Here is a 27,284-nt window from a genome sequence, read left to right on the forward strand (position 1 = left end):
TATTGCTTATACAGTGCCCTATGCTCTTTATTTCCTTTGCAGTAGGGTATGATAGATGATAATTACAGAGAGAAATGACCAAAGACTTCACATTTTGTGTCTCTCTCCAGTCATTCCACAGCATCAGGACATGATCACTCTTCACTGATGATTTTTGTGTGAACCTCCCGGCTCTTCACCCGCAGCTTGTTGACCTGGGACTCAGCAATGTCAGCCCTTTCCTCGGCTTCCTCCAGCTCGTGCTGGAGCTTGCGGAATTTAGATAGATTTGTATTGGATTGTTCCTCCTGAGAATAAAAATGGAATTGTAAGGAACACGTACTGAGCATCTTTGTAGACTCTGTAGGCCTAAGGAAAGAAAGGACTTGGCATCTACGAAGAAGTTAGAATACTCAACAGGAGACATTATTATCCTACCACCTCCTGGACTTTGCTTATCATTGAAATTAACTTTAAGATTTATCTGGGGCTTTATGTTTCATAAAGAATTGCAGCTCTACTTTTGCAACCAAAACAGGGTAACAAATATGTGCCACAAGTAAAGCAAGAAATAATATAAGAGCAGGAAAGGAGGCAAAGATAAAATCATGCTTGTTAATGCTTGCTGGAAGATGATGACTGTTCGCTTGAGTCAGATATACTTCATCACTAAGGATGCATTTCTTAATAGCTTCTTTAAGTAGAAATAAATGTTGGATTTTATCATATATTATTTTGCACATTTCAAAACAATCACTTTTTCCCTCCTACTTCGTATGTAATGATTCTGTTGACAGACTCCTTAATATTAAGTAATCCTTACTTTGTAGGAATTAAATCTATTTAATCACTGATGGACAATTTCCTTAATAAAGTACGGGTTTCAGTGACTTAGTAATTTATCTTCACTACAACTATACTCATGAATAAAACTGCCTTTAGTGTCTTTCCCCACTGCTGTTCTCTTTTGGACAGGTTTTGGTATGAGGGTTATGTGAGTGTCTTAAAATGATTTGGAAAGCTTTTCATCTTTTCCCATGCTCTGAAGTGGCTTACATAGCTCAGGGATTATCTGTTCCTTCAAATTTTGAAAGACCTATCTGGAATGAGTTCATTTTCAGAAATAATTCTGAAATAATGTATTCAGCCAATTTAATAGTTTATATTCTCTTATTTAAGATTTCAACCACCTTGATAGATACATATTTACATTTAAAAAATAATCTTCTTCCTGATATGGTTTGTCCCCTTTCTCATTTGTAATGTTGTGAGTTTTTACTTTCACTCACTTTTTCTTTGATTATATAAGTATATTTATTTTTTATTAATTCCCAAGATATTACTTAGATTAGCTGTTGAAAATAGGATATACTAATTCATTCATTTCTATATTACCTTTAACAGTACCTCTTCATTATTTTACTATTATTTTTAACTTCTTTATTGGACTGTCAGTTTCTTCATTTATTTTTATTTTTGATTCATAATGAAAGCATATAAAGAAATGAATTGTCCTTCAAGGACAGCTCAGACTACATTCTAGGTTTATAAAAGTCTCATCTTCCTTGAAATTTTATTTACAGTTAAAAATTATTCAGTAATTGTGTTTTTATTTCAAGTTAATCCAAAAAATTTTTAGGAAAGTCAGTTTTTTATATTTAAATGCTTGGAAATTTTTGTTTATATTTTCTCATCACTTTACAACTTTACCACACTAGGGCAAGAGAATATAGCCTGTATCATTTCTGATTTGAGATTTTTTGAGGTTTCCTTGTGGATAGAAAGTTAACTTTAAAAAAAGTACAAATATTTTTAAGAAGTACTCAGTCTTCTATAATGCAGACAGCTTATTTACTACAAGTAAATAGTAAATCTAATTATTTATGAGTTTTTCTTAACAGAGGACTTTCTTCCCTTTGTCTTAAAAATACTTACAGCCTCCTCAGCTTGTCTCTTATAAGATTTCACTTTCGCCTGAAGTTTATCTACCAAGTCCTGAAGTCTGAGAATATTTTTCCGATCTTCTTCCGTCTGAAAGATAATAAAAACCACAGGCTCTTAGTTCAAAAGCACATGGCTGTTCTTTCATTACATGGGAGCATTTCCCATATGTGCAAGGAGTGCTTAGCTGATAGAAACTGTGGCTGCACCTGGTAGGTGAGCTCCTTCACTCTCCTCTCGTGTTTGCGCAGGCCCTTGACGGCTTCCACGTTGCGCTTCTGCTCACTCTCTACCTCTCCTTCCAGCTCACGCACCTGCAAAGGAGTAGGCGCTTAAGAACTTTGACCCACTAAGGCATTGGGGAATAAATGGAAATAGATACTGGGAGACCCACCCTGGCCTCCAGCTTCTGGATCTGCTTCTTCCCGCCCTTCAGGGCCAGCTGCTCAGCCTCGTCCAGGCGGTGCTGCAGGTCCTTCACCGTCTGCTCCATGTTCTTCTTCATCCGCTCCAGGTGGGCGCTAGTGTCCTGCTCCTTCTTCAGCTCCTCAGCCATCATGGCCGCCTAATTAGCAGTAAAATAAAACTAGTTGAGAGAGCTGACAGTCCATCAAGATTCTAGCTTGACCACCCGGCATGGCCCTCTGCTCACATCAGTGATGGCCTTCTTGGCTTTCTCTTCTGCGTTGCGAGCTTCTTGGAGAATGTCCTCCATCTCTCCCTGGATTTGCGTGATGTCTGTCTCTAGCTTCTTCTTGGTGTTTATCAGGCTGGTGTTCTGTTTGAAAGTAAGTTAGATGCTCTTTTAATCATGTTACCAAAGTACTTAGTGGTAGCCACTGTTGGAAAAAACTTTCAGATAAAAATTTGGAAGTCAAATGCCCTTGAATATTATTCTGTTATGTAGTACAATTAATTAAAATAGAAATGTTACAGAATATTTAGCATCTTCAAGTACATTTCTTATAGTTAGACCAAATAGTTCTATAATTTTATAATTGTCATTTACCAGTGAAAGCACTCACAAGGATAAAACTATAACATGTTCAAGTATTTCTTTTTCCACAATAAAAATGTCAATATTGATAGCCAGGGTCAGTAAAGATACTAACACAAAAGAATATGGCAAGTCTTAGAATACGTTAAGAAATTAATCACTAATAATACATGCAAGATGAAATAGCGAAAGATTTCTCAATAACACAGTGAAAATTTGGTAGAAGTATAAAACCTGACTGTTATATAAAAAATTCAAGTTTATCTTTTTTGGGACATAGGCATTTACTGAAGGTGAACTCTTTGTGCTGAATCTCACCTGGGTGTGCAGGAGCTGGACACGCTCACTGGCATCCAGGAGCTCCTGCTCTGCCATCTTCCTGCTCCTCTCCGTCTGCTCCAGGGTGGCCCTCAGCTCCTCGATCTCAGCCTGCAGCAGGTTGGCCCTGCGCTCCACCATGGCCAGCTGTTCCTTCAGGTCCTCCTGGCCCCGCAGAGCATCATCCAGGTGGATCTGGGTATCCTGTGGAATGAACGATCATTGGGACACCTTGTTCTCAGGGCTGCAGTCACCCACCTGCACTGGGACCATCTCCTGAACCCATTTACCTTGAGGATGGCTTGGGTGTTCCTGTAGTTCTTCAGGGCCTCAGCAGCCATGCGGTTGGCGTGGTTCAACTGGATCTCCATTTCATTGAGGTCTCCTTCCATCTTTTTCTTGAGCCTGATGGCATCATTCCTGCTCCTGATCTCAGCATCCAGCATGGTCTGCATGGACTCCACGACTCTAATGTGGTTCCTCTTCAGCTGGTCAATTTCCTCATCCTTTTCAGCAATTTTCCTGTCAATTTCAGACTTGACCTGGTTCAGCTCCAGCTGGATACGCAGGATCTTTCCCTCTTCATGTTCAAGAGATGCCTTAACAACAGCAAGGGATGACATTAGCAGGGAATGGACACATTTGGCAGCTTTTCTGCACACCTGTCCTTCCGCTAATTTTGTGCCATTTATTCTTCTGTTCAGTGTATGTGGCTAGTCCTAATTCTTTTCTGAATTTGTTTACAATGTACATTTTTGACTCATACCTCTGCCTCCTCTAAAGCAGCCTGAATTTCAGACTTCTCTTGTTCCACTTGCTTCTTTATTTTCTCCAGTTCATGCATACGTTTCCCTCCTTCTGCAATCTGCTCTGTGAGGTCAGAGATCTCCTCTGTTTGGGTAAAAGACGGGAAGAGACTTGATCAGACAGAAAACACAAGAGAAAGGTTCCTCCAAGGCATGAAAAATATTCAAAGTGAAAGGGACTCACGCTGCAAGTTTTTGTTCTCTCGTTTCAAAGTTTCTAGCTGATCCAAGGACTCCTCGTAGGCATTCTTCATCTTGAACAGCTCGGTGCCCAGAGAGCGGGCCTCCTTCTGAGCTGCCTCGAGCTCGGCGTGGGTTTCCTCATACTTCTGTTTCCATTCTGCCAGGATCTGAAACACACACCAAAAGAGGTTACCTGGCTGGAAAGGATAGAGGACAGCGGTGGAGGCCAGAGGCTGCTGCAGAAGTTACCTTGTCGAAGTTCCTTTGCTTTTTGTCCAGGGCTGCGCAGGCAGCATTTGTCCTCTCCACATCAAGCATGAGGTCCTCAACCTCATTCTGGAGCCTCTGCTTGGTCTTCTCAAGGGAGGCGCATTTGGCGTTCACAGCTTCCACGTGTTCTTCAGCAGCCTGCAGACGCTGGGCCAGTTTCTTCCTTGAAGATTACACATGGTTGTAGAGAGAAGGAAACAAAACTGAGAATTATGAACTGTTACCATGCTGAAAAGTGTGGGGAACTTCATATTAAAAATCTCCATCCATTTAAAAAAATATTGATGAGCTCCTTTTATGAACCAGATGCTGAGTACACAGCAGCAAACAGGACAGAAAAGGTCCCTGCCTCGTGAAGCTTCCTAACAAGGGAGAGAGATAAATAATAAGCAAGTCAGAAAATGCATAACAACCTATTGCAGATGTAAAGTGCAGTGAAGGAAGATAAAATGGAGTAACGGGTGGGCAGCTATTCTTAGATATTCAGGGAAGTTCTTTCCGAGGAGGTAATGTTTGAGTCAAGATCTAAAAGAAGTCAGAGAGAGCCAGAGGGAGATCTGGCGGGGAGAGATTGTTCCAGACACAAGAGGGGCTAACAAATTCCTGAAGCATCAATGAGCTTGGTATGCTTGACAGCCAGCAATAAGGCTGATTATCTGTGTGAGTGCTTGTTATTCTTTTTTAACTAGATTTTAGGCTCAGAGGTCAGTGATGGTGTTTGCTTTATTCATGTCCTGTTCTCAGGGGCTGATAATGCCTGGCAGATAGGAGCTAATTAATGAAGGTTTATGAGCCAATTAACTGAATCTTCAAAGGTTCTGTTTCTGTGATTCAATGTTCAACATTCTCTGCACATTCTCTCATGTCTGAGCACATACTTGGCCTCCTCCAGCTCCTCCGTGCGCTGGATGGCGTCCGTCTCATACTTGGTCCTCCACTGGGCCACCTCGCTGTTGGCCTTGGACAGAGCCCTCTGCAGCTCAGCCTTGGATTCCTGCTCCTCCTCGTACTGTTCCCGCAGCAGGTCACAGTCGTGGCGGGAGGACTGCAGGGCATGAGCCAGGGCATTCTTGGCCTGTGAAGAGCCAAAGTTCATTTTACTGAATACTTTGTGTTTAATTCTTACATTTCAAAACCCTTTAAAAGTTGGTATAATGGATTCCAATTAGGGTCAGGTTAGAGGGAAATGAGTCTTATCTAGTTACCTTTATCTCCTCTTCAAGTTGCCTCTTTAATTCCTCAATTTGTTGAGTAAATGCTTGTTTGCCCCTTGATAACTGAGACACCAGAGCTTCTTTCTCATCTAGCTGTCGTGAAAATTCACCTGATAGGCAAATGATATGGCACCACTTGTTAAAGTGAAGAAAAGGTTTTGCAAGCCCATATGAGAAATAAGTTGAAAATCTCAACACCCCCTTTTCAGTTGAGTGCTCAGGTGGTTGAATTCTCTATTGACATCATCATACTTGTCAAATTTCTGATTTTTATGGTGAAAATAACCTGAATAAATAAATACAGCTTAACTTCTCTTTGTCCTCTCCATAACTGATTCTTTCAGGGTTACATTATTGTGCAAAACCTGTTAATAACTGTCAAAGAAGGGAGTTAAACTTTTTAACTCCACATTGGCCCTGTTTCATAAAACTTTTGAGAGACTGGGTTATCCATTGCCTTATGCAGGAATTTGGTTCATTCTGGTTTAGCTAAAAAGAAGCATGACCTAAAACAGAAGCCCTGGACCCATGATGGAAAGATCCTTGACCCCAAGCATCCCCTCCATGCGGCCAAATCCTCAAGGCCTTTGTGGAGCAGAGCTTGACCCAGTCATATGGAAGTCTTCACCTCAGCGTCGTCCCTAAGTAACCTTGCACGTGGGGGAGAGTCTGAGCTGTCCGGTGAATCACATGTTCTCAGTTGCTTTTATTAGGTTCTCACATATCAGTTGTTTTAGACCACATCATCTCCACTTTTAGGCCTCATGGAGGAGGAGAGAGTTACCAGATTCAGTCTGCAAGCGTCCCCTCTGGGTTGTCAGGTCATTGATCAGCCGCTGCTGCTCCTCCTCCTTGGATTTCAGCTCGCTCACTTGGTCCTCCAGAGTTCGGCACATCTTCTCTAGGTTTCCCTGTGAGAGGAAAAGTGGAAGAAGCAAGTGCAGACATTTTAATAACATTTCCTTACAGCTACCATTTCTTCTAAAATAGAAAATATTTATTTTGACATATAAAATAAATTCTCTTGTATGTAATACATAGGAATTTTTTCTTTATCTTTTATAATATGATTGCTATCCTAAGGTGAAGACACACATTGGGAGTTTTAAAAAGCTAATTGTGAAGCTTCGTTCATTATTCCAGGCATTCCTTGTATTATCGCTCTTCACAGATATCACTTTTTTTTAAAACAAATTTAGGGTTTGGGCCGGAGAAGGCAATGGCAAGCCACTCCAGTACTCTTGCCTAGAAAATCCCATGGATGGAGGAGCCTGGTAGGCTGCAGTCCGTGGGGTCGCTAAGGGTCAGATGCGACTGGGCAACTTCACTTTCACTTTTCACTTTCACACATTGGAGAAGGAAATGGCAACCCACTCCAGTGTTCTTGCCTGGAGAATCCCAGGGACGGGGAAGCCTAGTAGGCTTCTGTCTACGGGGTCACACGGAGTCAGACACGACTGAAGTGACTTAGCAGCAGTAGCAGTAGCAGCAGCAGCAGGGTTTGGGCAGCCCTGTATCCAGTAAGTCTATCAGCACTATTTTTCCAATAGCATTTGCCTGCTTCATGTCTCTGTGTCACATTTTGGTAATTCTCACAACATTCAAGCTTTTCTTCATTATTATATTTGTTTCAGTGATCTGTGATCTTGGATGTTGGTACTGTGACTCATTGATAGTTCAGATGATGGTTAGCATTTTTTTTTTTTTTTAGCACGAAAGCATTTTTAAATGAAGGGATGCATTTTTTTTAGGCATAATGCTGTTGCACACTTAATAGACCACAGTATAGTGTAAACATCATTTTTATATGCATTGGGAAACCAGGGAATTTAAGAGACTTGCTTTATTTTGATATTTGCTTCATTGAGGTGGTCTGGAACCAAACCTGCAATATCTCTGAGGTCTGTGATAAAAAATTAAAGATCATGTACTAAAGATTTTGTGAAAAATGTAGTGGTATATTTTCAAAAAGCATTTATAAATACTTCACTGCCTACTTATGTACAGTGAAATTGCATGTTGGACAGTTGAGAATTTTGGAGACCTGTGTTCCCCAGTTGGAGTGCTAGAGAACACGGACAGCCTGGTTCACTTCAGATATTGTCATGTGTTAATAGTGTGGTGGGGCTAATATGCTCAGCTTCTCTGAATTTTAGTTTCTTCTTATGATTGAGTGGATATAATATAAGTGCTGGTACCTTTCTTGTTTACCTCCTGGATTACTGCAAAGAACAAATGACCTACGTGTAAAGGCCCTATGCAGACTGTGACATGGACATAATGGGTCATTGGTGTTAATAACAGTTTCTCAGACTCTGCAGTACCTTGGCTTTAGAGATCGTTTCCACATTGCTAGCAAGGTCATCGATCTCCATCTTCATCTCGCTCTTCTCCTTCTCCAGCTTCTGCTTGACCCTCTGCAGGTTGTCGATCTGCTCCCCCAGCTCGGCCACACTGTCCGCATGCTTCTTGCGAAGAGCGGCCGCCGTGGCCTCGTGCTGCAGGGTGGCCTCCTCCAGGTCCCTGCGCATCTTCTGGAACTCGGCCTCCCGCTTCTTGTTCATCTCGATCTGGGCGGAAGTGGCCCCGCCGGCTTCTTCCAGCCGCTCGCTGATCTCCTCCAGTTCCCGGGAGAGGTCTGAGCGCTGCTTCTCTGCTTTGGCGCGGGAGGCCCGCTCGGCCTCGATCTCCTCCTCCAGCTCCTCGATGCGGGCCTGGAGGTAGGGAGAAGTTCAATGTTAGCTTCTTTTTGCTCCTGACTATGGCTCTTTCTGGCGTGCTGTGATTCATGGGGTCGCAAAGAGTTGGACATGACTGAGCGACTGAACTGAACTGAACTGATGGCTCTTTGAGCCAGACTGATAGAAATATGAACTTACTTGCAACTCTTTGATCTTCTTCTGCAGTTGAATGCCAAGTGCTTGTTCATCTTCAATCTTGCTTTGCAAATTGCTGATTTCAAACTCTTTCCTTTTTGAAAAGTAGTAAAGGATAACAGTTGAGTCCATAGTCAACACTGGAAGCAAGTCCATAAACAATTCTTTCATACTTACTTTTTGAGCTTTTCATCAAGTTGTTGTTTTTCATTTTCAATGTCCATTATGGACTCTTGGGCCAACTTGAGATCACCTTCAAGTTTCCTCTTGGCTCTCTCTAAGTCCATGCGAAGTTTCTTTTCTTGCTCCAAGGACCCCTCAAGCTAAATACAAATAATGCTGAGTCAAAAGAATTGCTTAGCTTCCTTTCAAAGAAAATTTCCTTGACAATCCTAGACTTACGTCATCCACTTGCTGCTCTAGCTTGGTTTTAGCTTTGGTCAGAGTGTTGACTTTGTCCTCTTCTGCCTGCAGGTCATCCAGGGTCTGCTGATGGGCCTCCTGGAGGGCCTTTTTCTCCTTGGTCAACTTGGCAATGGTTTCATCCAGACCTGCCATCTCTTCTGTGAGGTTTTTCACCTTAGGAAGTAAAAACACTTTGCATTACATGCTATATTTTGGTGGCTTCAGGTTTTTGCTTGTATTGCCTAGTAATAATAAAAATGTAAACTTTCCTTGTATATTTCATACCTTATTCTCTGTGGCATGTTTCTCCTTCTCAACCTTGGCCAGTGTCAGCTCAAGGTCATCTATGTCTTTCTTCAGTTCCGAACACTCATCCTCCAGTTTCCTCTTCTTGGCCGTCAGCTCAGCATTGATCTCTTCTTCATCCTCGGCTCTCTCAGTCACCTCCTTGATCTTAGCCTCCAGTTGGATTTTGGTTTTGATCAGCTGGTCACATCTTTCCTCTGCATCAGCCAAACCTTCAGCTTCCTTGAGTTGGAAGCAAAATCAAAATTGGGAAGTAAGAATGAAGTATTATACAATGATAATGGTATAAATCTCCCCCATTAATTCTTTGGATTAAACTTTTATGAATCACCTGCCATGTGTGATTGACAGATGCTCCACATTTTGGGAAAAACAAAATGTATCAGGTATTGTCCTGTTCATTTAGAAGAATATATTCTACAGTAGGTTAGAAAGCTTAACCCCAACAAGCTACCGTTAATTCAGAAAGCAATTAGTGACGTAAAAGATCAGAGAAGTTGTTTCAGATATGATTTAATGAATGAAGTGGCATTTGAGTTGGGCTTTGAGAGACGGGTAGGACTTGGTTTTGTAGAAATGAACTTATTGGGGGAAGGATCAGGAGAAGGGAAAGCATTCCAGCAGGAGAAGTTTCCAGATGTAGCCACTGCTAGCAAATTATTTCCTTTTGTAGTCTTGGAGGATGAATCCTGGTTATGATGCTTTAAATTCTAATTGAGGCATTAATTAATCAAATTCCTAGCAACCTGTGTTTCTACTTAAGAGGGTTGGGGGTGGATGGAAACGAGAGAGAAATTGATGGACACATTCATCAGTGAGCCTCCATATCAGTCTTTGGGTACATAAAAGAATAAAATGTGCTGCACATAGATAGGTAGTGAGCATGGTAATGTAGGGCAGTGTCTAAGTGATTCTCTAGGGACAAGAGAAGAGAATTCAGGATAGCTTTGAAGGGAATGGAGACAGAAAAACAGTTCTTTTCCTTCTGTAATCTAGAGGAAGGAGTTATTACACCACCCCAACTTGACAGAAGACACCAATCTTAATCAGCAGGAAAAAATATATGATTTTGTGATGAGTAAATTATACCAAACCAATTCAGTTCACTTCAAATGAAAGACAGTCTCATAAATTACATTTCAGAGTTGATGAAAGCAGTTGTAAAATGATTGGTTCAGGCATAGCAATGAGCAGGCTGGATGGAGGGAGAGAATTGGGGGCAGGTAGAGCAAGTGAGTCGCTGATGCAGCAACCCGAACGTTATATGATGTGGCACTGACTATGGAGATGGATTGGAAAGAGCAAGACTCAGTTTTAGAGATCAATAACAAACAATAATTCAGTTAAAACTGATGTAGAATACTGTCCTTTGTCAGCTATACACACTGTGATTTAAGGTCCATAAACATCTAGAAGTTCAAGGAAGTTTCAGAGAAAAGAAATCACTTTCTCCATGCTGCTCTCCCCTTTTGTATTTGGGCTAGTTTCATGGTAAAATCCCTTTCAAAGACTGTCTTCAAAGGGAAAAGAAGTCATTAACGCTGTAGTTTGACAAAACTGTACAGAAGAGAAGACAGTGGTCAGTTCTAGCTCATTGCCTTGGTGCTGGTTTGGGGCATTTACTGGGTGATGAAGGAATATGGACTTTATTAACACCATCAGAGCACTTTAACCTTCTCCCGCCAGTGCATGTCTCTCATGCTGACTACCCAGCTCACTGCTACTAGTGACTAGAGTTGTACGTTTGCATCCTGATTAGCAGCAGTACATAGGATGGTACCACTACTTACAGCCTGAACTTGGAGCTGCAGGTCATTTTTTTCTTTCAATAATGACACCATCTTTTCTTCCAGTTCCTTCCTTTTTGCCTCTGACTTGGCAAGTTCATCTTTAGTTTTCTGGAACTCTTCCTTCATGGTGGCCATCTCCTTCTCCGTCTCCGCACTCTTCAGCAGGGGCTTGATCTTGAAGAACAGTTTCATCCAGGGCCAGTGCTTGACGTTCATGAAGGCTCGGATGTTGTACTGGATGCAGAAGATGGACTCCCTGAAATTTAACCAGTGCAAATTAGATGCTGTGTGGATGGTGGAATGAGATGAAATCTCGGCAATGGGAGTTGGAGGTTCTGTCCTCCACCATGTTCCTCACCACTTTCAAAAACACAAATGAAAGAAATTGTATTTGGGGATGGTGGTCAAGGACTTAGTCATTATTTCTCTACACTGGTGCTTCTCAAACTTTGGTGTGCATAAGAATCAGCTAAGGCCTTGTTAAAATACTGATTCCTGAGCTATTTTCCAAGAGATTCAGATTCTGCAGATATGAGATGGGGCCAAAATTGTGCATTTTTAACAAGTTTGTAAGAGATGCTGATGGTACAGGTCCAAGGAGCACCCTTTGAGAAGTACTGCTCTGCTTCAGTGCTTTGCAGACTTTCCTATGTCAACACCCCTGAGAGCAGTGAAGGGGGACCAGACCCCTGCCAGGTGGGAGGGACAGCGTAAAGAGACTCAGTAAAAACTCAGTTTCTTTGAAAAATCCCTGGTTTTATATTTTAATGTGGTATGATTTTTGCATTCTATTCTTTAATATCATCACATTTGTTTTAATATAAATTATTTTTTAAATTACCTTCATATATAGGCAATTGCCCAAGTATCTATAGATATGTATAGGGGGGGTTATGACCAAACTTATTTTTAATGAAATAGAATATAGTAGAAAATATTAGCAGAACTACAGGTGATGGAAAATCTGTTTCACGTAAATTATGTATTTACACACACAGGTATGCATGCATATACAGGTATCAGTGTAAAATACATTTCTTCCTGTGGATCCTATTCACTTGTGTCCTACAGTTTGAGACACCTGACCTGTAGCCTTCGAGCTCTGTCACTGCATCAGATTAGATCACTAGAAAGTGAGATACCTTGGTGAGATTTTATTAACTTATTGAAAAAGTTCTTTCACCTATTTTGCCCTTGATACTTTAAATCATAATAATTCAATAATATAAATGATGAAACAAAGAAGTTGTTTCTGCACTTTATGTAAAACTGCTGTTGAAAATAAACATGTGCTCTGCAGTTCAATATCTTATTTAATTATATACCTAGTAAATTCACATTAGAACCAAATGCTGGGGCAACATTTTGCCTCTGCTTGCTCAATGGTATGTTTTCTTGTTAGATGAGACTTACACATCTTTCTCTCTCTCTTTTATTATGCTTCTCTCTCTTTTTAATTTTTTTACTTTTTCTTTTTTACCCGGGCATTCAGTTTATTCCGTGGTGATTGCTACCTTAAGTACTTTGGTATATGTGTATCTGCAGTTCAGCATCTGACTCATTCATCCTCTTACTCTGGTGGACTCGTGATATCTGAGTCTTAATTGTAAGCCACCTCAGATGTGTTTCTGAAGAAGGAAAGTGTGACTAAATAAGCGATATGTTTGTGTACCTCCTCTCCACCATCTTCTGGTACTCCACTCTCGCCAAGAACCCTCTGCACCTGGCCTGGGTTCGGGTAATCAGCTGGGCCAGCTTTTCATCTCGCATCTCCTCTAGGAGCCCCAGAAGACCAGCTTTGAAAAAGACCTGTGCATGGACAGAGTTGCAGATTATAAACCTTAAATAAGCTTCAAAGTCACAGGCAAGTGTCAGGTGGGCCTTAGAGACCATTACCTTGGTGTGACCAAATTTATACTGGGTGTGGTCAATGTCAATGGACGCAAGGAGCTTCTCAGAAGCCTTCTTGCTGTCGATGTATTGTCCTTCAGGGATCGCACTTGCATTTAATACCTTGTATCTGATAAAGTAAATATAGTTTTCTAAAGCTTGGTTTATTGATGAGACTAGAAGTAGCTAACACTAAATGATTGATTTTAAAGTCAGAGCTTTAAAACAGTTATTTTCTTCACAAGAAGGACATTGTATACATAGATGGCCAATCTAGTATCTGCTGTCTCTTTTTATTCCATTTTACCTTTCTGCGCAGTTGCAACTTTCCATTCTGCCTCATCAGACCCTGTTCTCAGGAAAGGATTCTATATTCTGGTTCACATTAATGTGTAGATGACCAATAAATGCATTTGCTATTGGTTGTACTTAATCTCTACTGTGGGTTTGGAAGGATTAAATGAAATAACCCAAATATATTAAGCACTCAGAATTGATGTTTCCTAATTATTGAAGTTACAATAGACATCTGTGAGCTAAGTTGGGAGCATGGTAAATCCAGTGAAAAGCCCACAGAGTGCCCACCATGTGGTGGATCTTTATTTTAAAGGTGCTTTGAGGCTTATAATTTTTTACACTTTTTGTGGCAAATTAAAAATAACAAATAGAGGCATGTTTTGTACTAAATTGCTTTGCTTGCACTAAGTATATGTATACTGAACTCCAGGATACCCCATAATTAGGAGAGGCTGACCTCTGTTTGAAGTCCGCATACAGGATTCTGCTGGGGAAGCCCTTCCTGCAGATACGGATGCCCTCCAGCACGCCATTACACCTCAGCTGGTGCAGGACCAGCTCGTGCTCCATGGCCCCTACAAATACATGTTCATGTCATTGCAGACGTTTGTTAAAGGGAGGTATGGCAGTCATGCTTTGTTCTTCAGCTCTGGACCATCTTACCAGGGGTCTTCGTTTCATTGGGGATGATGCACCGCACAAAGTGAGGATGGGTACTCCTGAGGTTGGTCATCAGTTTGTTCAGATTTTCCTATAAAATCAGGAAACCCTGTTATCTGAGTTTCAGACATGCTTATGAAAGCTTGGCAATGTCTATAAAATCAGTGTCCATGACTGAGTTGAATGGACCCTTGTGGACCATTTTCACTTCAGGTAGCACGTTGGTAAGCTTCTCCTGAGGGGCAATTTCCTCCTTAGTACCTCTTGTTCCACTCGAGTTGGCAGGAGTGACACATATAAAGCAGTCTTGACAGCTGAATCTTTTCAGTATCCAAGCACTATCGTCCTCTCAGCCCTGGCCCCTGGCCACCCACAAGCCTTCACAAAGCCATTGGCTTCCCATCTTAGACGGTCATCCTTTCTTCTGCTAAACTCTGTGGTTCTCCAGTAAGGAAACATGCCTGCACTGCATTTGGTCTACTTCTCATAAATATAGCTTCCCCTTTTCAACTCTGTCAGCTTTTGGGGCATAAAGATTATCTGTAAGGGGAACCTACCAGTTACCATTGAGAACTGACTAGATTAAGAGCAAGGATACCATATTAGGTTCCTTAAAGACTAGCTGTCAGATTTTCATTAGAGTTACCGAGGACTTACTCTTTTTGAGTGTGTACCATTGTTTATTTCCACAATAGATTATAAATAGCAGCGTTATGTTTTATAACATATAAAATATTTTTTACTACTTGGCTTAGCATAAAAGATGACCTAATAATTTCCAAGTAATTTAAAGCTCTTCTCTCCAATACTCAATTAACAGAAATCATTAGCTAAGGTCGGTCCTTTCCTAAATGACTTGTGCTTTTAAAAACAAATTCACAAAGTAACAAGAGAGTGTCAAAAACAATTTCCTCCTTACCCTGAAAAGTGCAGACACCGTCTGGAAAGAAGAGCCCTTCTTCTTACCACCTTTCTTAGTTCCACCACTCGCCTCTGGAGAAAAAAATCAGAAAAGATGTCATTCAGATATAATTTTAAATTGACAGGGCTATATGTTGCCCATTTGTTGATCTCTGTGTTCAGATGGAGCATTTTTTTCAATGCAGTTGGCCTCTCTGTTTGAGCCTGAATGAATTTTATATGTCAATTAAGCTCATATCCATTTTTCAGTGATAATAAGCAGCAGATATGGAGGAAGAAGCAGGAGAGAATGATAGAAGCCAAGCCTTTTCATTGCTTAAGATGTTGAAAGTTCCTTTCTGGCTCTTGGCAGCAGGGCCTTCATCAGTGCCGGAGTGAATGTCATGATGCAGCCTGCTTCCTCAGAACTTGGAGGCACAATGGATTTGGCCATAACACTTCAGCCTGGGCTGGGATATCACTAGCTTCAATCTAACACCACATTTTGTAATATCAGGAGAAAACATTGGGATTTTTTTTGAGCATTACCTGATTCAGCAGTTGGAGTCCCAGAGAAAAGGAAAGCTAGAGTTTTCATTGAAGACTTCTGGTATAGCCCAACCACAGTATCATTCAGAGGGTCCTTGTTCTTCTCCAGCCAGCCAGTAATGTTGTAGTCCACGACACCCGCGTAGTGGATCAGGGAGAAGTGGGCCTCAGCTTTGCCCTTGACCACCTTGGGCTTCTGGAAGTTGGCAGACTTGCCCAGGTGCTGGTCATACAGCTTGTTCTTGAAGGAGGTGTCGGTGGCCTTGGGGAACATGCACTCCTCTTCAAGGATGGAGAAGATGCCCATAGGCTGGAAGCAGCCCACAACACAACGTTACAACTCTATGTAAGCAATTTTCTCTGTCTATAGGCTTAAACAAGATGTATGAATAATTAGTCATCACAAAACATAGTTTCTGAAACTTGAAACAGACCTTCTCGATGAGCTCGATGCAGGCGGCCAGGTCCATCCCGAAGTCGATGAACGTCCACTCTATGCCTTCTCTTTTGTACTCCTCCTGCTCCAGCACGAACATGTGGTGGTTGAAAAACTGTTGCAGTTTCTCATTGGTGAAGTTGATGCACAGCTGCTCCAGGCTGTTGAACTAAATAAACAGATGGGTTTACTTTTCTCTCAGCATATTGGGCATTTTAAAATATAGGACTTTTTAATTTAAAAATGTATATCAAATAGCCTTTAGATTATAGATATCAAAATCCTTGGGGACCTATGAAATCTACTGTTTCTCTGCTGTCATTTTATCCAAAATCTTAAATCATTAGTAATTCTTTTTTCTTGTACTTGCTTAAATTGACTCAGGTGTTTTTCTGAGTTCCTGCTTAATCATTCTGTACTTATTTCCTTTATCTCTTGCATTTTGTATTGACTCACTTAGCAGCTAATTTGCAACCTATTAGAAGCTGACTGGAAGGTTCTCTCTGTTGTGTGGAAGCAATCATAGTCAACATTGCGAGGGAGCAATAATCACCACCTTTATTTTTTAATGTGAGATGAAAAAAATCAAGTATCTAATATCATGTACACTATATTAACACACTCATATTTTTTTGGAAAAGAAAAGCCAAAATGTTGACATTAAGTAGATATATATAGTGGAATCCCTCGTAGCTCAGCTGGTAAAGAATCCACCTACAATGTGGGAGTCCTGGGTTCGATCTCTGGGTTGGGAAGAGCCCCTTGAGAAGGGAAAGGCTACCCACTCCACTATTCTGGACTGGAGAATAACATGGACTATAGTCCATGAGGTCGCAAAGAGTCGGACACGACTGAGTGACTTTCACATATAGTGGAATCAGTGTGGAATTCTTTTCTTTGATTTTCAATGATTTCTGCCATGCCTAAGTTTTGTGTCTATAATTAGAAGAAGATAAGCTTCTTTAAAATTATAAGGAAGAAAAAATGTATTTTATAATCAAACATGAATTTTTATCCCATATCACATTGAGAATTAAGAGTTCCTTGCATTGAATTTATTAATGCTGTCTCTAAATTACTGACCCTCTCTCAGCTCTTATCATCTACCTATATGTTTCTGAGTGGTTTCTCTACCATATATTGAGAGCATATTATACATTGCACAGGTTTATTTTGATGTTTTTATATTAAATTCACTTTGCATTGTGGGATTTTTAGACCTCTCATTCAGTTCAACCTCTCATTACACCAACCTAATTCCTGACTCCCTTTAGATCATGTAGTGAGTTAAAGCATCCTCATTAAGTGGATTATTTCTCATAGTAGTAGAATTGCCACTACAATAAATAATTAGTAGCTGCTCAGTCATTCTCTTTTAAATTTTAGCATAACTTTTTGACAGTGGTAATAAAAGGTTGTATTATTCACAAATTTCTTCTTACTGATATTCCATTGCTTTATTGTAAAAACCCCTTATGAACTGATTACCAACTCACATCAAAGATCTCAAAGCCAGCGATGTCCAAGACCCCAATGAAGTACTGTCTGGGCTGCTTGGTGTCCAGCTGCTGGTTGATGCGGGTGACCATCCACAGGAACATCTTCTCATAGACAGCTTTGGCCAGAGCGCCCACTGCATTGGTTACCTTGAAAGAGAAAGGAGTATTTCTCGAGGTTAGTAGAGGACTGTAAAATGCCTGCATCCCTGGTGGAGAATTTGAATTATGTACCTACCTGCTCTACAGTCTGGCCTTTGGTGACATATTCATTGCCAACTTTGACCCTGGGGTAGCAAAGGGCTTTGAGTAGGTCAGCAGAGTTCAGACTCTGGAGATAGGCAGCCTTGTCAGCCACTGAAAGGGAGAAAGGACAGAATGATGTTATTGCCCAACGCAGTCCACTTCCTTAAAAAAAGAAAAAATAAGCTACAGGCATTTTGTGCAGTGTTTTGAGAATATCTTTTGAGTATTCTTACCTTCTCCCCACCTCCACTAAGTTCAAGACCTTGATTATGGGTAGTGTACCCTAAAGGACTTAGAAATTGTAGCAAGGTGTGTCTAATACCCATGCCACATATATCTTATCTAGGTATACTTTCAAATGCAATTCTTGAAAATGAATTTGTCTTCTCAGGAGAGCTCAAGGGTAACAAGTTAAGAATGTGATTTTCAAGCAGACATGAAGTCATGTGGGTGACTGAGTTGATACCTTCAGTGCCATCTGGCTCTGCTTGCTCCTCACGCTGCTTTTGCTTGAATTTCAGGTTTCCATAATGCATCACAGCCCCCGTGAGCTTGTAGATGGAGACCTTCTCTTCATTAGTAAAGCCCAAAATATCAATAGCACTCTGCCAATACAACCAGTAGAATAACTGTCAAGTTAGGATCCACATGTTTACTATCAATACTTCACATTGGGATTCCTGATTTTTTGGTCACCAGTACTGATGCTGAGCAAGGAACTCCTTAGATTCGGTATCTAGGGAGCTGGTCAGTCAGAGGCCAGCACAGAGCATGGGAATCACAGGTGCATACCTTCTGAAGATGCCAAGGGTAAATTTAAAATAGAGAACACGGATAGTTATTTAACTTGTTTTGAGAGGTGGAATAGATTCTTGTAAGATAACATAAAGTCATCCAAATGATTGTTTCTAAATTCTTTGAGTAAGTGGAAATATAGAATGAGAGAATAATGACTCTGCATTTAATTTATTTTCTGGATTCAAAGGAAAATTGTTCAACTTGAATCAAATTGCCAGTTTCAAAATGACTGATAGACAAGAAAAGGAAAAATAAGCAATCATAGCAGGGCACTGAAGAGGGGGGAAATCATCCAATAAAAGAGCACTTATTAACTGTTACTAGCTTCCCAGGTGGCTCAGCAATAGAGAATCCACCTGCCAATGCAGGACCCATAGGTTTTATGGCTGGGTTGGGAAGATCCCCTGGAGGAGGAAATGGCAACCTGCTCTAGTATTCTTGCCAGGATAATCCCATGGAGAGAGGAACCTGGCAGGCTACAGTCTGTGGGGTCGTAAAAGTGTTGGAACAACTGAGGAACTGAGCACACACAGAGATTTTAAAAAATGGTTTAGGGAAATTCAGAAAGGATAGATCATTAAGACTAGTAAGGGAAAGTGAGATGTTGCAGGAGCACACGCCAGTCTTTTCAGTTGACTTCAGGTCATGCCTATTTTTGAAGTTTCTTTTGCGATTTCTACTAGAAACTGAATGTTTATCTAGAGGGACCATCACTCCATCCAAAATAATCATTCTAATTTTCTTGTGTTTTACTTACATCTGTGGCTATCAGTTCTTCCTGATCATCAATACTGGCCACACTGATCTCCCCTTGACTGATGAATGGGTAGTCATATGGGTTGGTGGTAATCAGAAGCATCTCTAAGTAAATGGAAGAAAGCAAAAGTAAGCAGAAATATCCTCTTCATTAAAATGAGAGATTACGAGACAAATTCTAAGGCACTAGAACGGAAAAAGCCATGATATATTATTGCTTAGTACAAAAGGTAGATGATGGAAGAGCATGTAACTCTGATTCTAGTTATTGTATGTATGTATATATTTAAAGATATATATACAGAAAATGACTAGAATTATATTCATCCAAGTGTTCATAGTGGATATTTCATAGTGATAAGATTTGGAGGTGTTTTCAGTTTTCCTTTTGAATTTTTATGAAGAACACACATACATTTTTATCAAACTTATAAAGCGATTTTCAAAATAACGATAATGTATATACAGTTAACAAAATTCCATCATGGACTACCAAGTTGACCAGGCATCGATAGGTGTAGGTGAGATAAATTTTGTAAAGAAATGAAGACATTTCTTACCAATTAGTTCCGGTTTCCTGTTTGATGTGATCTGGTAAAAAATATGATAGCTCCTTTCAGCCTTAAGCTGGAAAGTAACTCTAGACTTCTCTAACAGATCTGAAAAGAAATTAATAACAAACAAGAAAAATTCATATGAAATGCAGGTTTTATTTCTGTTCAGTGTTATAGGTCATAAGAAATAGAAATGATGGTAAAGACTATCCAGGCACTTACATGTTTCAATATCAGCAGAGGCCAGTTTTCCTGTAGTGCCAAAGTGGATTCTAATGAATTTACCCTTGAAAGAAAAGTTAATATTACTACTTTGTTCCTGAATCATATCAAATCTTTGAGAAACTTGAAACACTAACATTAGCACTAAGTGCTAATGTTTTAATAGTATATCAATTCAGACACTATTGGTATCAGGTTAAAAAAAGGTGTATCTCCTATTTTGTAGATAACATAATTTTAACTTAAAAGTCTGTGAATAATTGTAGGTAATGAAAGATAAGAACTCAGATATAGGGTCACATTTCTTTTTAGACAAGGCTTGGATCCATGTTATTACAGGCTTAGAGGAAAAGGAAAGAACCCTGGTATAATGGGAATGAAAAAGACTCAGAGAATGTATTCACAAACATCCCATAAATCTTGACCAGTGAGTAGTGTCCATGGTAATGTCCAAGAGACTTACAAAGCGAGAGGAGTTGTCATTCCTCACGGTCTTGGCATTGCCAAAGGCCTCAAGCAGGGGATTGGCACTGATGATCTGATCCTCCAGAGTCCCCTGCAGAGAAACACAAGAGCAGTGCTCACATGTGGGGCTTCTTGAGTGCCCTTTCTGTCATGATTCTGACATGACCATCAGACCCACCTGCATTTTGCCAGGTTCCTCCTTCTTCTTCTCCCCAGTGACTGCAATTGTTGCAAAGTACTGGATGACACGCTTCGTGTTCACAGTCTTTCCTGCCCCGGATTCTCCGCTGTCAAATAAAAACCAAGTCAGTAGAGGTCCCAAAGCCAACAGCTATGGCAGTCGTGAAAACAAAGCATCAAATCTACTTACGTGATCAAGATTGACTGATTCTCTCGGTCTATAAAAGAGAAATTATAGGCAGTCAATATTGTTTTCTAATATATTTGTAAATGGTAAATTAATAAAATGGTATGAAGCTAGTATTTGTCAGCAATCCTGAGGGCTTGGTGGTCCCCAGGCCCAGCACCTTTACCAGCTCCCCTCTCTCCTGCTCCCTGAGGCTCCCCCATCACATCAGCTTACAGACCACCGCTGAAACAGCATACTGCAAAGAAGCAGCAGACTTTCTCTTTTTATACTCCACACTAAATGCACACCAAGTGGACTTGGGTTTTCAGGTGTGTTTAGATGACAAGTTAGTAGCAGGTTTATTGTAAGTACAAGAAGTAATGGGAAAAAAAGGCATAGAGATATTTTTAGTGTGGGAGCAGGAGTCAGTATAGTAAAGGTGGTAGCTTTGGAAGTAATCATGGCCTTAGTCATATTTTCAGGGAAAACTAAAGGCTCATTTTGATGTTCTGCTCTCTCTGAAGAGGAAATCTCAGTCCTTTCCCCAAGGTGCCATTGTGCCTCAGAATGGTCTAGCTGAGACAGCATTCCAGGAAGAAGATTCATAGTATGACTGCTCTAATTCCATACACACCTTATAATCTGGAGTATGTTTTGGTTGGTTCTGGGCAAAGGGCAATGGCATTTAGGGGACCACTTTGAAGAGTGTGTTGAGATGAGTCTCGTTCTCCTATGGTTAGTCTCTCTCTCCTAGAGTCTCATCTCCTAAAAAGACGCACGTGGAAAACACCCAACTCACCAGTCAGCATGAACTGATAGGCGTTGTCGGAGATGGAGAAGATGTGAGGTGGGGCCTCCTGGCGCTTCTTGCCCCTGTAGGCTGTCACCACCTCGGGGTTGTACACCGGCAGCCACTTGTAGGGGTTGACGGTGACACAGAAGAGGCCCGAGTAGGTCTATGCAAGCAAATAAGAAAGAATAACTAACCAAACACCTTTCCGGTTATTTGCGCAGCTCAGTTATTAAATGAATTTTAACATAAAAAGAACACTCTAAGTAAGTGGTCTACACATCTCTAAGGCATCAGCATGGAAACTAGTTGAAAGGTTCAACAAGATAGCAAAATCTTGAGGGTGAGGAATACAGTTTAGATTCTTATTCCTCTTGGGATTTGTCACAGTGATTTTTCACATAGTAGGAGCTCCAAAATTATGGGTTTTCTTTTTAAATAATGTTTAATACATTTTTACTGTAGTTTAGAAAATAGGAGTATATTTCTTTTCAGATAGTCCAAATTCATGAAAATGAATTTATGATCTATGAAAATGAATTTATGGTACTTAGGTACCATGAATTTGGTATCTAAGTACTCAACAGTATGAAATAGTTAGGTGAACTATGGAAAATCTTCTTAAGATAGTATGATCCAGACATTTAAAAAGGCAAACATGAAGGTATGCAGCAATACTTGGGAAATATTTGTAAACTAATACTAAATTGTGAAGAAACAGAACACAGAATGATGGGAATACATTATGATTACAACAGCTGGATTTCCAGTATGTTTGACATCTGGTCTAGGATAACTGCCAACCAAACAGAATGGATTCTGACACTAACCACAGGTACACTTGTGTAGGTGTTGTCCAGCTGAATAGCAGCAGTGGCTACACTATTCAGAAATGATGAGAATTCCCTGATGGTCCCATGGTTAGGTCTTTGAACTCCCAATGCAGGGGGCATGAGTTCAATCCCTGGTCCTGTATGCTGTGTGATGGGGCCAAAGCAGCAACCACAAAACTGTATAGAAATGTCAACCTAACGTAGTAAATTCGATTAGTATTACCGAGTCTGTGTTATGTGAAAAGTCACTGCAAGGCCCTAAGAATGAAATATAAACGTTATTTTTCTTTGAACAAATGATACTGTTCCTTGAGGAACTCCCAGTCTGTGTAGGAGATGGCCATGTAAATAATTAATGCCGAAAAACCATCGTTAGCATTATCGCAGGGCAGAACAGGACACAACGTTGAACTCTGCCTGGGGAAGTTGGCAAGATTCCATCAAGGAAGTGCTCCACACAGAGGGGGCCAGAACACAGAGATACAAATTGCTGTTATTTTGGAGGATTGAAAATTGGTCTTTAAAAACATTACTTTTTAAGTGTTGAAACATAAGTTTATATTTTTCCTCTGGATGATTCTGCAGCAGGAATGGGGATGAGGGGAGATGCAGGCATGTGGTTGAGATGTAAACAGTAGCTGCTTCCATGTTTGTTGAGGGGATCTGTGGCAAGCCCAGTGCATGTGGACAGTGGCTTTGCCTGGCTTTGGATGGGAAGACAAAGGATTCTGTGCCAGCTGTTGGGCTGGGCCTTACGGCAGCAATCGTGGACCTCTCAATTAGTTACACTGCTAGTGAAAGTGCAGGGACTCACTATCTGTGACCCATTTGTAGTACAGTGAGCTGACAGGGTCCAGTGATCAAAACCACTCTGGGGTTTGGGGAGCACTCACGTAGATCATCCAGGCTGCATAACGCTCTTTGAGGTTGTACAGCACAGCGGGCTCATGCAGGTGGGTCATCATGGCCATGTCCTCGATCTTGTCGAATTTGGGAGGATTCATGGGGAAGACTTGATCCTCTTTCACTGTCAGAGTCTGGTAAACAGGAAGGATAACTGTTTATGTCAACCAAGTGGCCAAACAAAATAATCAGTAGCACGTGGTCAGCTCCTGGGACTACTCACCGCTCCTCCTTCGGTCTTCACCGTCACTTTCCCACCTTCTCTGCTCTGGACAGTCCCTTTGACAAAAGATTCCTTGGGCTCGGCCACAAAGACAGATGTCTTGGCATCAAAAGGCTTATTCTGGGCTTCAATGCGCTCCTTTTCAGACTTTCGGAGGTAAGGAGCAGCCTCCCCAAAGACGGCCATTTCCTGGTCTGAACTCATGGCTGCTGAACTCAGAGGTCCTAAAGGTGATGAAGCATTTCTTACTAGAGATTCTGAATTGTCATCTATACGCATAAATCTCTACCTTGATGATATTTCATGGGCCCAGTTAGAAATTTCACCAGGCAGATGCACTGTACGCCACGCTGTAGTTATTGGAGCAAACATAATCACAAGAAATCACAAGGACTCAAAGGCTTCTGGGGTCACTGTGTACCCAGCAGTGGACTCGGGGCTACCTTCTTTCATCCTTTAAGACTGATGTTCTAATAAGAGAGCCGAGGGGTAGCCTCACAAGCTGCTAAGGAGTTTGTGACCTTGGGTTGCCCTTGATCCTCTGTGTCTCAGCATCTCCATCTTTAGGGATCACAATATTGCCTTTTGTAATCCACAGCCCATGAGACAGAGTGAAGACAGTTTGAGAAAAAAGTTAAAATTTGAATCAGAAAGCGATTTGAACGAGTTCAGGCTATGACTAAGATAGAAAATGTCATTTATTGTAATGTAAGAGAATTCCATTTCTTGCCATATAATATGAGAACTTTATTTCCTCCTTTAGGTGTTCAGCCGGAAGTACTCATGTTCAGTGGATTTGACAGGAGGTCAGATTATAATTTTATCTTTTTTTTTTTTGAGTTAGGTGCTTAGTAGAATAATTTCTAGCATAATTTCTTTGCATATTACATCCAGTTCATCAGCTTAACCCAGTTAAACTAATTGAGGATAAAAGCCACAGCAAACATTATCCTCATTCTTCCGCACTGAAGGCTCACTTTCCTGTTCCACATTTCCTTCCGAAGGACACAGGCTCAGGCTGCTCCATTCAGTGTTGTCTGCGGATGACCGGCGACATCAGTAGAATGAAAGGCTTGGCAGATGATGCTACTTCAGTCATTACGTGATCGAGTTACTTGAAACTCACTTTCATCATCTACCCACCAGTCTCTCTCTTTAGAAATGCAGTGTGTAGTAGTGGGCAGACTAATACCTTCATTATTTATGTAACAAAAATTTCAGTGTTCTGGTTTCATGTAACACTTAGCACTGGGTAAGGGAACTTTTTAAAACTCTTCACAGAAGTAAAAGCAGCCCGCTTTCCTAGGTTCTTCTTTTCTTACTTGTTAGATATCATGTTTGCTAAATGAATTCTAAAAGCAGGACACATTTTTACAAATTTGAGAATTTTAAGCAGGGAATCTAAGTGCAGATGGTTTTTTCCCCTACGGAAACAATATTCTTTGCACAACCTTTTCCTTGCTAAAATGTCATCCCACCAGTGCCAGAGTCCTAAGACTATGTGCATTGTTCTAAAAGGCAAGTCCTTCGTCCCCTTCTCCCTCTCCTGCATCTTTCCTGAAATACAGTTGTTAGGTATTTACTGAGACAAGCACTTTCTCAAAGGTTGCTAAGTGACACACATCCATCCCAGAGGCTCTTGCCTTCTCCAGGGACTGGTTAGTCCAAATCTTACCTTGTTAGCAAGTGAGAAGATGCAGCCTGGAAATGAGATGGTTCTATAAAAGAAAAAGGAAAAGCACTTGATTAATTAACCAAAAGGAAAACAAAGCAAACTAAAAACCCCATTGGCTACATCACTGGCTATTGTTAACAGACGGCAACTCAAGCCATGGATGTAAAATGTGCAGAAGGAGCAGTACCCCAGGCAGCAGCTGCAGCCGACACGGGGTGGTGCGGCTAGTGTCCCTCTTGAGAGTCTGGTCCTTGTTCCCACTTACCTTGGAGCTTTTTAAAGCAGGACGAGTCAGCCTCATTCCAAGGGCTCTTTTATATGGATAGCTATGGAAACAATGCAGCTGCCTCTTCTTTCTTAAGTCAAAAGGAATTGTTTGGCAAAAAAGTCTTGGCAATCTTGTGTCCCCGCATAATTCTCATTCATGTTAAGAATGGTTGGATATAATTAGAAATATTTTTCTTATTGAGTATGTGGATAAATCTCTTATGGATAATTTGAGAAGATGATCTGAAAGGAAGGTTCAGGCTGGTGGATAAAGGCAGTGGCCAGGCAGCCAGAATACCTGGCTTCTCTCTTAAATTCCTCCTGGCCTTGCTGGGCATGCTTTTCACGCTTGTTGCATCACTTTTTATATTTGACAGATTAAATGGTAGAAATAAAATACAAATATTTATTTTGATTTTGCGAGGGTTAATTTTCACCTGTTGATCCTTTCCTTCCAGCCCTGCAAAATTAAGCTCCATGCCCTCAACGATTTAAAAAGAAAGTCCTCTTTTCCAGTCTTCTTGTCGTTTGGGGTGTACCCTTATTCTCTCACCGTTTTGCTTTTGCCCAAGCTGACCCTTACATAGCACACTGTTTCCTGTCCACCTACTCACTTGACTTGCCTGCAAAAAAAAAAAAGAAAAACTGAATATTTCAAAGGGCTTTTCAGGCGTACACCCATGTTTCTTCATGTCAACACACTGGGGAAAAAATAACATTTGGGTACTGTGCTAGAAAAACGTGGGTGTGATTTGGTTATGTATTAATATATACAGGCCATGGTGAAAACATGTCTTTATACTTCTTTATGTGATATAAATAGAATAAATATACACAGCATTAAGGAATATATTAAATATTGAATGTGTCTAAAACTTCCAAACAATTTTGAAAAATCTTTTAAGGAGAAATTTCATTTTGATGCCATGAATCAAACTTGTTTATATCTGACTTTGTACTTGAAGCCGTGACATGTTTCCTCATCAAAAATAGTAAATGAGAGCATGGAGTAGGTGCATTCCTGATAATTACGATTGTAGAGTAACTTTGCCCATGAAGGCTATGCTAACATAAAACTATGTATGTGTGTGTGTGTGTACACATATATGTGTATATTTTTTAACAACTGTTGAAATTGTAAAAATGTATAGCTCTTTTTCCTTGATTGACAAATATAATGCTAAAATTTGAAGGATAATGAGAATAAATTTTGAATCCACTTGAACTCTTTTTCATGTCAAGTATTTCAAAAGGTGATGAAGCCCTAATCTTCACGTGTTAGAAGACTCATCCTGTAGCAGGATGGTCATCACTGAAAGGGTACCTTGGCCACAAATATGGAGAAGTGCCTGAGAGAGTCAAAGTCCAGAATTTGGAGCTACCATTTGGCACTGTCTCCACCAGAACAATCCCTTGGCGTTCCAGCACCCCTGCGCTGGCTGGCAGCTCTCAGGCTGTATGCCCTGCTGGAACAGCAGCCCTTCCAGAAACTCTAGGGGTCTCCTGCCTACAGCTGGCAGCATCAAACTCTCAGCTGGCTCTTAAGTACATGCCCTTCTTGGTTCCACTCAGCAATGGTAAATGCCATCACTGTGCTTGCCTGCTTTGAGGGTTGTACAATATCCATTCAACTTTAAGTCAGCCCAGACTGCCCTCTGAGGAACCCCTGGCCAATGTCTCACAGCCAGAGACCACCTCCCAAAACTCTGGCCTCTCTGCCCATCAGCCACCCTGTAACTGCTGGAATCAATATTTCATGGCATATCGGTAGCCTTTTTGATGCTGAGACTCACTGGTTGACAGCTCTGCTTCAAGGGGAACTGTGGTTCTATTTCCCCATACTAAGCAACCAATTTTTACTGCCCAAACCAATATTCTGACATGTCTTGT

The 27,284-nt window shown here is 40.9% G+C and overlaps 1 protein-coding gene across 1 annotated transcript; it reads right to left on the minus strand.

The window, feature by feature from the left end:
• LOC129543846 (myosin-2) lies at nucleotides 1-25,399 on the minus strand. The gene is made up of 40 exons (XM_055407202.2): nucleotides 25,315-25,399; nucleotides 25,128-25,170; nucleotides 23,453-23,676; nucleotides 23,220-23,363; nucleotides 21,503-21,659; nucleotides 20,725-20,752; nucleotides 20,533-20,641; nucleotides 20,353-20,445; nucleotides 19,890-19,953; nucleotides 19,674-19,772; nucleotides 19,115-19,218; nucleotides 18,026-18,164; nucleotides 17,552-17,670; nucleotides 17,314-17,463; nucleotides 15,816-15,986; nucleotides 15,382-15,691; nucleotides 14,852-14,925; nucleotides 13,936-14,023; nucleotides 13,730-13,847; nucleotides 12,982-13,105; nucleotides 12,758-12,894; nucleotides 11,086-11,341; nucleotides 9,275-9,517; nucleotides 8,987-9,163; nucleotides 8,762-8,907; nucleotides 8,588-8,678; nucleotides 8,033-8,422; nucleotides 6,493-6,619; nucleotides 5,700-5,818; nucleotides 5,373-5,569; nucleotides 4,474-4,657; nucleotides 4,226-4,391; nucleotides 4,002-4,126; nucleotides 3,526-3,834; nucleotides 3,236-3,439; nucleotides 2,573-2,698; nucleotides 2,315-2,485; nucleotides 2,130-2,234; nucleotides 1,915-2,010; nucleotides 1-287 (listed from the first exon to the last, which is right to left on the minus strand). Exons 3-40 carry the CDS (start codon nucleotides 23,654-23,656, stop codon nucleotides 135-137), a joined length of 5,817 nt encoding a protein of 1,938 aa, XP_055263177.1. The 5' UTR covers nucleotides 23,657-23,676; nucleotides 25,128-25,170; nucleotides 25,315-25,399; the 3' UTR covers nucleotides 1-134.
• Nucleotides 25,400-27,284: the final 1,885 nt, after the last annotated feature.

This window comes from Moschus berezovskii, chromosome 20 (genome assembly GCF_049115385.1).
Source record: "Moschus berezovskii isolate FMDL1 chromosome 20, NW_MosBer_1.0, whole genome shotgun sequence".
Taxonomy (NCBI): Eukaryota; Metazoa; Chordata; class Mammalia; order Artiodactyla; family Moschidae; genus Moschus; species Moschus berezovskii.

What these genes read in the sequence shown, in the direction of transcription:
- LOC129543846 (XM_055407202.2), bottom strand. Translation starts at nt 23,656, where the DNA reads ATGAGTTCAGACCAGGAAATGGCCGTCTTTGGGGAGGCTGCTCCTTAC. An exon ending in TCCAGCTCCTGCACACCCAG is followed by an intron (nt 2,699 to 3,235) that starts GTGAGATTCAGC and finishes ACTTTCAAACAG; the next exon opens with AACACCAGCCTGATAAACAC. An exon ending in TGAAGGAGCTCACCTACCAG is followed by an intron (nt 2,011 to 2,129) that starts GTGCAGCCACAG and finishes ATTATCTTTCAG; the next exon opens with ACGGAAGAAGATCGGAAAAA.